Source organism: Pelecanus crispus, chromosome 1 (genome assembly GCF_030463565.1).
Source record: "Pelecanus crispus isolate bPelCri1 chromosome 1, bPelCri1.pri, whole genome shotgun sequence".
Taxonomy (NCBI): domain Eukaryota; kingdom Metazoa; phylum Chordata; class Aves; order Pelecaniformes; family Pelecanidae; genus Pelecanus; species Pelecanus crispus.
The window spans coordinates 65,407,362-65,420,516 of record NC_134643.1 but is presented as its reverse complement, the minus strand read 5'-3'; the positions used below and the strand labels follow the sequence as shown (position 1 = coordinate 65,420,516).

The following is a 13,155-nucleotide window of genomic DNA, read 5'->3' as shown; positions in this document are numbered from 1 at the left end:
TTCCTTTCAAACTCTCTTCTGTCATAGTGGCTAGTATTAAGATGCTCAGGGCAGTATCTTGAAAAATAAAAAAATGTTTTATAAAAAAAAGTGTGAATTTACATTCACTCTAACAGGGAAGCACTGTATTGTTTATTCGTTGTTATTCCCAACCAGAGCATCAGAACAAGTGGAACCTGTTGATAGTATTTATAGTAAAGATACTTGCTTAGGAAATTGGTACTGCCAAACTGATACAACCTTTCAGCAGCCAGCAGGTAGGAATATTTTTGCTTTCTGATGTCCAGGTGGAATCCAGCAAGGAATATATATATGAAAGGTTGTGTGTCTTACACACTGAACTTTTTTAGTATTTCTAAACTTGTCTGTATTAGAAGTATTAGAACAATTAAACAATTAAATAGAACAACAGAACAATTAAAGTTGCAAAAGAACAGTGCTATTTAATAGCTGTATTTTAACTGCATGCTTTTTAGGTTTTTTTTCTTTTTGTAAGAATATCTAACTACATGATACTTCTTACAGTTTGTAATTCCCAATTTAGTGTTTGTTCTCTCATCAACTGAATATTGAAGAGAAATTGCCTGTTTATGTAGTCAGTGGTTATGGTATGGCTTGCTATAGTGGCCAGTTTAATCAAGAGCAGTTGCATTTGTTTTGATCACTGCAAACTAAAACCAAAAAGCAAAGAAATTGAGTACACTAGTGTGTGTAATTAATCTATAGCATTGCCCTTAAGCACATATGGAAAAGCTTGTACAGAGATACTATATTGTATTTTATTTTTAAGAGGTATCTATACTAAAAGAAATGATGGAATCATGAAGTGGTCAGACACTGGTGGAACGGAAATATCTTTTTCAAAGATACAGTAGTATAATTAGAAAAACACTTTTTTCTTCTCCTCATTTCCATACTAGGATACAAGTAAAACTCAAAAATATATCAAGAAAGAGGGTGCATCAGAAGCCAATCATAAGGTTCAGGAAAACAGAAGTATAGTCCACAACAACGGCTTGAGTTTTCAGCATGGCAAGTATACACGAGACTCCAATCTAATTCAAGGAGAATGTCGGCTGAGTGATGGCAGCCTTAGCCCTGACAGGCCATATGGTGAAACATCCTTGTCTGTACCACTTCATCCAACAAAGAGGCCAGCATCAAATCCACCCCCTATCAGCAACCAGGCGACAAAAGGTAATGTGTATCTCTCTTGTCCTCTTGCCGGGGGGGCAGCGGGGGAGGAGAAAAAGACTAGGAAGAGGAGAGCTTGTAAACGTCAAAAAGAGCTGTTAGATTCAGAAACTGAAAAAAGAGCAGACTTGGACCTTGAGGAAAAATATAAAATGGACATTCTGTGGATACTCGAATTTTGGCACAGAATGTGTGGAGGTGGAATTAAGAGAGATCTGACTGGGTGTGTGGCCAGATGAAATTTTCATAGTTACCATTGCACCTTTGCAGGTGTATGTGTTACGCATTTATTACAGGGAACAGAACCACAGCTATACTCCGAAACACTGCCCTGAATCAGATTTGTTTGTTGAAGTGAAGGTTTAAAAGCTGTGACACTTCAAAAAATAGTCTGATGATCATAATATTTAGTTTTTAGCTTCTAGTTTATTTTCTATAATTTACTCAAGGGAATAACTTGAACAAAATTCAGGAAGCTCATTTTAGTTTCTCCCGTACCACACCCACTGCCCTTCCCTAGACTGGAAACATTTGTTAATATAATCACTTTATTTATAATAATGCTAGCCAGAGTTTAGGGAAAACAATTCCTGTTTGTTTACAATTCTGATTCCCTGTTTGTTTGTTTTTGTTTTTGGGGGTTGGGGTTTTTTTTTGAAACTGATTCATGTGAAAATTTTGCCTGCTTCAGCTTGAAGGCTAGGTTTCATCTTTGTTCTATGATGATAAAAATTTGTTCTGAAATTCCTGATCTAAGTACTTGTTTTCATTTTTCAGGCAAACGTCCAAAGAAAGGAATGGCAACTGCTAAACAGCGCCTTGGGAAGATCCTGAAGCTGAACCGGAATGGCCATGCACGCTTCTTTGTTTAATGTAGCTGCTACTTCTACTACTGCTGTCTTTCCTACACAGACCAGTATTGAGGTCAACAGAGCCTGGAGCTGCTGTTATTCCTCTGCTTGAAGCAGACTTGCATGTACCATATAAAACACTGCCTGATGAACAAAAACAAGAAAGAAAAAAAAAAAAAAACAACAAAAAAAAAACCAACCCAATGCTGCATTTTCACTGTGCCACACCTGCTCAGCAATAACCATATGGGAATGGGGAAATCTTCAGAGAGACATGGACTGTGAGAAGTAGTCTCTCATCAGGGCTTGAATATCATTTGTTGCTGGTAGTTTCTGACCTAATTAATGAGGGGAAGATGATGAAGGTGGTTTATCAATAATTTATTTCTGATAGATTTTGACAACTTTTAAATTCATTTAAAAAACCTATTTATTTGGAAGACTTTTTTGTGGGGGTTATTAATTTAGATTTAAGAATGTGAAAGTTTTTAATTGTTTGATAATGTATGTTTGGTGCAGTGGAGAGCCACATTAATTGTGATTAGTCTGGACTCCTAAATTTGATATTCAGGTTATAGTCTTAAATAGGGTTGAGATGCATTATTAATTATTTTTTAAATTAAGGCATATGGAATCTTATTTTTTTTTTCCTGCTTTTTGTAAGCTATTGGCTGGGCTTCTGTTGACTTGCAAGTTGCATATTCTCTGCCAGCTTGATTATTTTTTGACCTGTCCTCTTTTATACAGAATTATTTATTTGATGGACTAGAAGAGACTCCTAAAGGCAGAAGAATCTTCTTATGTCAGTCCAGTAGCTAACTTGTTTTAAACTGCACCCCTTTCCTCCAAATTGGACTGCATGCTTTTCCTCCCGATGATCTATCTGTGATGATTTTCTTCTGTAAAAAGGCTCCCTGAAATTGTATTTGTACATGTTATTTAAGAGTTGGTACAAAGGAGGGAAACCTAATATATCTTTTTGGAGGAACGGGGAATCAGTTAAGATAAATGTTTCTTCAGAACAATTACTCTGAAATAACTCATATATTGCAGTCTTAAGATTTGGCATATTACTTAATGTAGCATGGAAGAAGCATTAAAATATTATTGTACTTTAAACACATTTTACTGAAGAGTCAGGAAGGCAGGAGAATGTGTGTTGCTTTCAAAGCTGGGTGAGACAGCCAATTAAAAGTCTTAACTGGTGCATACATAAGCATTAAGTAGCTTACTGGTATCAGAATGATCATTTGTGTCAGGCTTCATACAGAGCTGATAGCAAATGCCAATTCTGAATTATTGTAAATAATTTTGATTTAAAATTTGTATTTTTCTGTAATATAAAATTAAATATTTAACTTTTGGGGGACGGGGATGAAGGCGGAAAGGGGAATACTTTTACTTGATTCTGGAAAAAGGGCATTTTGCAGGGTCCAGCCAAAATGAAAACATTAATATGCTAGTGACAACAATATTGTTGGTCATTTGGGTTTTTTTTTGGTTGCTAAGAGTAAAAATACTCAGGCATAGCTATCCAAGTCATTGGACTGATTTAACTTTCCATACCAGTTTTTCCTTCCTCCATATTCTATACTGGAATTGTTTTCTCTTGTTGTGCTTTAAAAACAAATTCAGTTGGACTTTTCAGAATATTTGTGCAGAGTTATTTTTATCTAGGCTAGATTATGAATCCCTTTACAAATTTATGGAAATAGTTCTGATGTCAGGTGGTTTTGATTGTTGTAGAGTCAAAACTATTTAGCACTATGTTAACCTGTTTCTAAATTGAGAAACATCAGAACATGATGCATCTGCAAGTAAGTCAGGTAGCTTTCATGGCTTTACTTCCTCTGGAGCTTGAAAATTGTAACTTAGGAATGTTTTTTGCAGCCCATTCTTTTACATTGTATTGACTTGACTTTATAGTTTCGTGTGTGTGCATATGGGTGAGGTTTTTTAACCTTTTTTGTTTGCTAATTATGGTTTCACAAAAGCATGTTTTCAGTCTTTTTTTATTTTTTTTTTTTTTTTAATTTAATGCAAGTTGTCAACCTTGTTTAGACTATTGCGAATGGAGGTAACAAAGGATTTCTAAAAAGCAGAAGATAAGCTAAGAGGTATTCTACAGGTGCTGAAAGTGACTATAAGCATTTGCTGTTCTCAGGTGCTATGTTTTCCAGATGGAAATAGTTAAAAGAGAGTATTTTAACTATCTTCTAATATGTTCTCACCAAAGTCAAAGAAATAAACTATGTTGTCAATAATAGTTAAAATTATATACCCATATAAATATTCTCTGTGCTTCAGCTTGAGGAAACTGATTAATGCCTGCCAGGCTTTGGAAACTGTTGAACTGTTGCATATTGAACCAAACTGTTTCCTTTTTGCTGGCTACATAATTTTTAAGAATAGAAAATTCCAGTTTAGGGCAGCAGTCAGATTCAGAGCAGCGTGAAGAATGAGCTCTCTCCTTAAAGTCAGATTTTTGAGAACACTTATGAAATAGAAGTATGCCAGAATAGAATCTGGAGTAAGGAATTTTAAAATATGGAGTGTGCTTTCTTGTACATGTGACTGCCTTATACACAGTCTCTTTTCTGACCATCTGCATTATTTATCTGTAGCTTACTATTGGAACACAGATGTGGCTGGACCCATATATATTATTTCTTCTTGGGTTTATTCTTTCTTTACTCTTTCTACCTTTTTTTCAAAGTGGCTCTCCGCTGTCATGAATTTATGTAATAGTCTCTTCATAGGCTGTCAACAGGCAGAGGTTTATTCCAATTTTCTTCAGATATCCATGCTTCCAGCAGAAGTTAATTCTGAATGTTCCACCTCAGAACAAGTAACTTAAAAGAAATTGACATGATGAGCAGTATTTAAAAAAAAAAAAAAAAAAAGAAAAACCAAAGAAAAAAAAGGGAAAAAAAAAGTCTCCTGGTAGCTCATGAAGAGGATGTGGTGACCTCACTTGTTTTGTGTACTTGTAGGTAGGGGTATTTTTACTGTGTTCTAGATGAAAACACTACTGCACCAATCTTTCTGTAGATGGACTGAACCTTGTGGTGTTGTAGTGGAGAGAAAAAGCCCTATTTTTTTCCTTGCTGTCTCACTTGGGGTGGAAGAGGGAGGGAGTAGGGAATACCAACTGGACAACAAAGAGAATTAAGCCTGCTATGGTAACTCGTTTTCGAGGATAATCTTTTTTTAAAAGCCAGAGAACTTGGATTTGGCATAAAACGTAATTGTGGGGTTTTTTTGTAGACAGAACAATAGGAAATGAAATATTACAGGGGTTTTCCCCATTCTCCAAGTTCTCATGTTCCTGCAATTAAAAAAAAAAAAAAGAAACAAACATGAAAATGGAAAGACCACCTAGAAACTATATCAAAGACTCTTCCAGCAACTTTCCCTTTTCTTCTCCTGCTATACTTGCTAATAAACCCTGGCTACAAGGTAGCCTTCGTTGACCTCTGAGGTAGATTACCTATGCAACCTATAATACTCTACATGAATCCATTCTTAAAGACAATTTTAAAAGGGTTAGGTGTTGAGAGTTAAAATTGTTGCTTTCTGATCACATGGGGGATTTGGGAGGGGTTGGGTTTTGGTGGTTGAAGTCTTTGTGTTACCTTTAGTAGAGAGGTAAGAGAGCACAGTGTCATGATCACATTTTAGAAGCTTCAGCTGTCCTTAGGCTTTGCTATATGGCATAAGCTGCTTTCATTCGCAAGGCCATGAAGCTGTATATGTTGAAAATTTTTGCAGGGTTTTGGAGTCAGAGCTGATGTGAATCTTGCTACCCCCTTTTTGGTAATTGTGGAGACTAAACAGAACTGAAGCTAGAATGACCTGCTACTACAAGCCTATACCTAGTGCCCTGTTCAGGCTCCACATGCCCACCTATCCCTTCACACCCCCACCATGACCCCCAAATCTAGTGTCTTTCCAGAGTTTCATTCACTTAATACTTCCAGACCATTAAAAGCTGTTAGTAGCTCTGGGGTTGAGCGAGCCCAGAGCTACTCTTTCACAGAAGAAATATAAATGGAACCAAGGGCCTTACTATTTGTGGTTAAACAAGATTAAAAGCTGCAACATCCATTTTTCCAAAAAAAAAAAAAAAAAAAAACAAACCCAACCCAACAACAAAAAACACCCTAGTGTAACCCTCTTTGTGGGAGCGTATGAGTGATAAATCATGCAGTGGATGGGAAATACAAGTAGCACTGATAAGGAAATGCATGTTCTTCATAGGCTGCATTTCCGTTTGGAAAAAAGACTTTTTCTACTTTTAATATAAATTAAGCCATAAGAGTTTCATGCTGTGGGAAGGGAATGAAAGGGATCACTTTAAGAGATTATATTGATATGTATTGTCACTTCTGCTGGGAAATGTCTATTGCTGCCAATGCTTTGGTGAATCTTTTTTTAAAAAAAAACATGGAATTTGAAAAAAAAAAAAAGAAAAAAAAAGGGGCTAGTTCTTGGCTATATTTACTAGTTTTGTAGTAACGTTTTGCTGGCCCGTTTGTCTTTTCCTCTCCTTTTTCTACTCTCATAGTCTAATTTCTATCTTTCCTTCTTCTATCTCTGAAAATATTAGCTTGTCTGCTCAGTAGGGGTCGGTGTATGTGTGTCTTCCTTTTTACAGAAACGCACTACTGTGTTAAGTATTTGGCTGGGAAATGGGATGCTGCAGCTTTAAGAGCATTTTTTTCAATTCATAACAGTATTTCCCATCCTCTTTTGCCTGCAGGCAGGGAAAGTGTATGTACAGTATTTATTTTGTTTTGATTTTACTTTAAATTTGTAAGTTTCTATAAGTAGTTCACATTGATTATTCTAGGGGAGGACAAGTGGCTTTGTTTAAATTTGTATTTGATATTCATAGTTTCCACTTTCTGTACTTTAAAATACTGAAATTAAAAAATTGTATTGCTTATGTTTTGATTTTAGCACTCTAAAGCGTTTAATTTCTTCAGACTTCTGCTCATTTGCTTCAGTGTAAATACAGAAAACTGTACAGAATATTGTGAGGAGAAGAATGCTTTTCTAGGTCTAATCTTTGTGCCCTTTACTTGTCGTATTTTAAAGAAGAAATTTTCTGGAGAAATGTGAGAGGGAATATTCTCATACTGTTTTTTTTATTATTATTTTTTCAAAGGGCAAATCTCATTTCAATCCAAGTATATTATATGGCAACTAAATGCATTTTGTGAAGATGTGTATATTCTTTTTGAATCCTAGTATAAAAGGGAGGAAGGGAGGTGGAAGTTTTGTGATCCGTCATATTAGCAGATCTAGAACTGTAAGAAGGGTGTCAAAATTGTATTTTCATGTTCTTGCTCTTGGTTTTTGTTCAGATTTTTCTCATGCTACTGATGACTGACTCATCTCTTGATTTCTTGATTCCGTGCCCAGCCCACCCCCCCCGCCCCCCCACGTGTGTGCAGTTTCTGGAAGAAGAGATTTCTCTTTCACAGTTCCATGTACTTTGTCATACTTACTTTTGTCCTGGATGACTTCTCTGCTGATGTCTCCCACCACGTCATCTTCTGGTTTACAGTTGTCAGTGCTCCCTGTTTTGACTCCATGTGGCAGTACAGTGGTTGCATGTGGGTACTCTACTTGGGGGTAATGGAAGCACTACAGTGTTGCACTCCAACTTCATGTCATGCATTTTCTTCTACAGTGCTCCATGCTACTGCACTGCTTCAGTGCTGTGATGGGCAGGTGCTTAGATTCCAGTGATGCTCATGTTATGAGAGCCTTAGATAAATGATGCAGCAGTAGCACTGGAAGAATCAGGTGGCAAAAGGTGTTTGAGCATCCTCTGCAGCTGCTCAAGTTTACTTCTTAGTCTTGCTTCTAGTTCACACAGAATTATGGTTGACCGTAATGACTAGGAGATCCATTCATGGACCAGGACTTCATTGTGCGAGGTGCTTCACAGACAAAAGAACAAGAATGCTGACCTCATCAAGCCACGTACTGCTTAAGTATAAGATTGAAATAGTTTAAAAAAAACCCAACAAACTAGTAAGTTCTGTGGCCTAAAGTTTAAAACATGGTAGTGTTGTAGATTTGGGGGGCAGAAACTTCTGTGCTGCTGCAAAAACAAATTTCATTTGAGTGGAGTAAGAAATCATGAGGAAAAGTCACGATTTAAGTACAAGAGATGAAGATTAAATATTTGTATGTCCAGAAATCAGTTCCTGCTGTGTTTTGACATGCCTTTACATCTTTTCAGTTAATGTGTTAAAACTGATTTTAAATTTGGTTAGCCAAAGATTTGCCAAAGATCTGAAAGAAGTGTTTGTCTATCAGAGCAACCATGTATTTTGAAGAAGTCTTGATCACTGTGATTGAAGAACAATGCTACAGCCTACGCATTTCCGTCAGACAGACTCATCTGGATTTGTCACACTGAACTCCCTGCTCATTCTAACATTTTAGTCTTAAAATAAAGTGATAGACTTAAGAGAGGACCTCAGTGGGCCACAAATACAAGTTTCATACCCGTATAAAAACCCATATAAGCACCTTTACTATTTGTTGTTTTGTTTTTGCCAGCTACGCTCCAGAGCTTTTCTCTGTGACTGCTGTTTGGTGGATAATATGTAGGATAATACACTGGAATATATCTGAAATATCCAAAAGTGCTGCTTTAAATGCTACTGGATAGCCTTCAGCACCTGGAGCCATATTTCCGTGAAAAGTCAGAGTTTCTGGTTTTCTGCTTTTCTGTTTGGGGAGGATTGGCAAATACTGGATTATTCTTTCCTAATGGACAGATGGATTTTAAAGATTTCAAGGCTACCAAATATGGCAAAAGAATTTAATTTCTCAAGTCAGGGAATGGGCGAGATACCCTTCTTGGTATCTGAAGGTTAAAGTTGTTGATTCTGTGGTTTTTGTTTGTTTGTTTGTTTTTCCCCAACAGTATTCTACTGCTTTTGAGGTAGAGTACCCCCTTGTAAAGTGCCTACAAACTTGGTTTTGTGTACATTTAGTGAAGTTCAGCTCTTTTTCTAGAGGGTTTGTCATGACCTGCTTAAGTTGTGAAGATATTGTGGTGGTGGCTCATTAGTTAACACATTCGACCAAACCTTTTCTTGTTTGTTTTGTTTAGATATAACTTTGGATTGATGATGGAAACCCGAGTAGTAGAATGAATATGGTGAAGTCAATCATGCTGAGTGTTGGTTTCTGTAGAAAGGTTTTTTCTTTGTATAGAAGTATTTCTACTGGGAGCCCTTGAAATTACACTTTTACTGCTGGTAAGTAATGTCAACTGTCTCAAGCCAAAAGTTAATGAGGACTGAAACTGTAAAACCAGAATGTTATTGTCACTCATTCTGATACAACCAGGAATTCTAAATGCCTTTGTTTCTACAATGGTCAATGACTAAAGTCTTCACCTGCAGAAGAAATAGCTGGTGATCAAGACAGTGAATAAAGTCTGTCATAGCCAGAGCTCATAGTATTTCACCTGACAGCTAGCTAATAGGACAGTTTGCTTTGTCTACACTAAGGTCTGATTTCTCTGAAGCCAATTATATTAAGTCTTTAGAATAAGTACTGGAAACTTTTGAAGAATTGTGTTTGGCTTAATAGATCTATTTATCTGTACTGCTCCTGCTGTATTTGCTTTGGTCTTGGAAAAAATACTCTACTTTGGAACATATAAGTCAACTAAAAGAACAGTATACAAAGAGTCTGTTTGTTTGTGATGCTTTGCCCCAAAGTTTATTTCTCCTAAGAAATGTTTTACTTGCTGCAATGAGTGTGAGTAAAGTTCCCACCCATACTTGGCGAATGTGATATTTATCTGGAAGAAACATTTGCCCTTGAATCGCACACCTTGGTGGTAAGTCATAAAGATGCAAGTTGGCTTTTTGTTCTGGTAAAACTAAAAGCCACCAAAACTCTAGAAACTGCTCCTCTGGTCTCCTAAAATAAGATCTGGGCTGTGGAAATGTGGTTTAACTGGGCAGCTTTTTCAGGCTAGTATTAATTTGAAAAAAGATACTAAATCATGTGCTTCATTCTTAAGTTGTTGATTTCTAGTTGCAGATGTTTTTCTTTTTTACAAAATATCTTTGAATAGATCCATTACAGGTCTGGCCCAGTAAGGATTTTCCTGTGCTTGACCAGCACTCATAGAAATTGTTTTGAATTCCTTCATGTGGTGGTTGCTGAACACAGCTCTTGCCATGTGGTTGAAGTGCTTCTCCTGAAGAGGCAGCTAACCCCTGTGTTCCCACCGAGTTAATACCTATCCAAGGAGAGCGTTCAAAGAGTGTATTTACCATGCCAACTGTGCTAAAAGTGATGTCATCATCATCGGTGGCTCCAATGAGGTTAGCACTGAGAGGAACCCTTTTGCTTCTAAGTGTGTCCATATTCAGTCCCGGTCCACTGGGAGTGGGGAGAAGAAAAATCTGTGAGCTGTGCAGCGTGCTACCGCAGAATGAGTTGATCATATTCCAAAGACTGCTGGACAGCTGTGCCTGTCATAAAATTAAGCATCACAAGTGATGCTGAATTGCTGTAGTCTTAGGAGGGAGACCAAGCATTAAATGGGACGTGGCATCTGAATGATCTCTTTCTCCCCAGGCTTTTGCAGCAGCTCAGAGAAGAGGCATTAGTGAGATGTTTTGGGAAAATGCAAAAAACATTGTGCAACATACCTCTTCTGTGGCTATATGCAATTATTTTAGGCACTGGTTCTGTTGATCCATTTTCTTCAATATTAAGAGGATTTCACTTAAAGGAGTTCGGTTTGTACAGAAAGCAGAAAGAGATTTCATGTTATACATCCCACAGCTACTGTATGAGTGAGGTTTGTAAGGGCAAGTGATATGTATTAGACCAACTGACATATTTGGAGAGTGGGAAATAAATGTAATCTTTAGCGTTCGTGGTTTGGATGTAAGACATTTCCTCTCCACACAAACCTTGCCTTATGTACTCGCAATACAGGGCCACTGCTAGAAACTGGTAGCTTATAGACTGCTTTCAGTAATGTTGCCATAAGTAGCTTTTTTATTTAAAAGTACATTTTAAATAGCACTTGCTATAGTAATTGAAGGGAAAAATGATGTCGTTTGGATGGATTGAATGCATACTATACGTAGTGTCTAGGAGGAGATGTAGGAATAAGGCAGAATTCCCTGAGGTTAATGTGTTCAGTACATTAAAAAAAACACAGCAACTTCAAAAAGAGGACCATTCACAGGATTACAAAACTGAGGAAATCAGAAATGCTTTAGCAGGCCACAGGATCTATATATGTATTTTTTTACTATACTCAAACTGTCTTCAATCATGGCAGGTACCATATCAAGTGTGTATGTATGTATACAGATATATATATTTATTTCTTCTGTCCCATGTTTTCTGTTGCCTCTAATTTCAAAGAATTTTAAACAGCATAGAATGTCAGCTACCAAACTCCAGTAATATTAGTATTTTTACCATAACTATGAGTAAAGGAATGTCTTCACTAATCCTTTTATTACACATTTTAATTGACAACAAGATAGTGCTGTCAAGACTCTTAAAATACTGTATTTAAATTCTTTTCCACTTGATTGGGACATTCAGAGATTTCTAATTTTCTTTTCTGCACTGATGCCAACTCTCACTATATTTTACAGTTCATGGCTTGAAGAAAAAACAGAGTATCATTCTGTGCCGGACTCTTGTGGTTCATTGAAAAGGACTCTAAAAGACACACAACACAAAAAGAAATCTCTGCTCTGTTAAATGTTCTGTGGAGCCTGTACCTCCGGTCATTAGCTGAAGCACTAACGCACAGTTTATAGTATAACTTGAGATATTAAAGATGTGGTGTTGACTAATCAGATCAAAATGTACATAGTGGTAGAGAATGGAAGGGAAATGATAGGTATAAAATGAGGTAATGTTTTCTTAATTAGCTGCAGGAATGCTAGATTTTTCACTGTTTCACCTGCATGGAGGAGTTACACTGAATGGGCTTTTTACCTGAAATACCAGACTGTCAGGTGATGGAAATGGCTGCAAGTAATGGGGCCAAAATAGGGTTGATTTCTGACTAAGAAGCACCACAATTTTCTATTTCTAGGGATGAATCTGCTTAGATTTGCACACCTTGGCTTCAGTCCTACCCTTAATTTCTAACCAGTTCAGCTGCTGAAGGTGCATACACTGATTTGAATGAGGTCTAAAGTAATGCCTCAGCTGATGTAGTAACATATCTTTAAATATGTGGCTGTGCTTCTAAGGGTTTTCAGGTGATGCTGCAGTTTGCTCTTTTGGCTTCCTTTGTCAAGACTTCTGATGATTCAGAACTCCCAGTGCTCTCCTGAAAAAAAGTTGTCTTGGTGCTTCCCAGCCCAGCCTACTGCGGGAAGGAGGCAGGGTGATCCTCTCTGCTGCCTGGGAGTTGCGTTCTCCTATGCAGGAATTCATTTAACGGGAAGGCTTTGGATTGTGCTGCTATACCTTAACCTTTGTTTTGCTAATGTGATGAGGGCCTCTGGGGCGTACTGGTGAGGGAAGGGAGCAACGAGCCTCTGAGTAAGTGGCCAGCCAGGAGAGGAATGTGCGCCCTTGAGGCGACTGCAGCAGGAGTCTCCAGGCATCACCGAGGCACCTGCAAAAAAGGCAGAAGGGATTTCTCCCCTTTGGACTGGTTGACGTGCCAGCTCCTGCGGGGCTGTTCTTTTCACCTCTTTCCTCATGTATTCAAACCCTGCCAGCCCATGTGGCGAAGAGCAGGGAAGTGGTAGGACCCCAAAAGATGGACGTCGCCGCTTTCCCTTGTGCGGGGGGAGAAGCAGTAGCCAGACTAAGAGCTGACCAGTCTCACCGGGGTCGTCGTAGAGGAAGGCTGCTGTCCCCAGCCACTGCCCGCTGGGGGCTGCGTCCAGACGGCGAGGGCTCTGCTGTGCTTCCCTGGGCCGGGGGCCTTCCCTGTCCTTGGCACGGATGTCGGGTTTGGAGAGGTTAAGCACGTTTCTGTGATAAACAGGACAGAAAATAATAGGGAGGTATCCAAGCTGAAACCTGGAGTGGTGTGAGCTTTCTTATAAATGCAACCCCTGGGGTCAGCTTG

General features: G+C 38.0%; 1 protein-coding gene across 3 annotated transcripts in view; it reads left to right on the top strand.

Annotated features, from left to right (window-relative positions):
• KDM7A (lysine demethylase 7A) overlaps window positions 1-7,001 on the top strand; it is a 74,990-nt gene extending 67,989 nt beyond the window's left edge. For all 3 annotated transcript variants that reach the window (XM_075725619.1, XM_075725691.1, XM_075725545.1), the window contains exons 19-20: window positions 921-1,197; window positions 1,972-7,001. In XM_075725619.1, the coding sequence (XP_075581734.1) occupies window positions 921-1,197; window positions 1,972-2,066 (372 nt within the window). In that variant the 3' untranslated portion in view covers window positions 2,067-7,001. The remainder of the gene's footprint in view (window positions 1-920; window positions 1,198-1,971) is intronic.
• The last annotated feature ends 6,154 nt before the right edge of the window (window positions 7,002-13,155 follow it).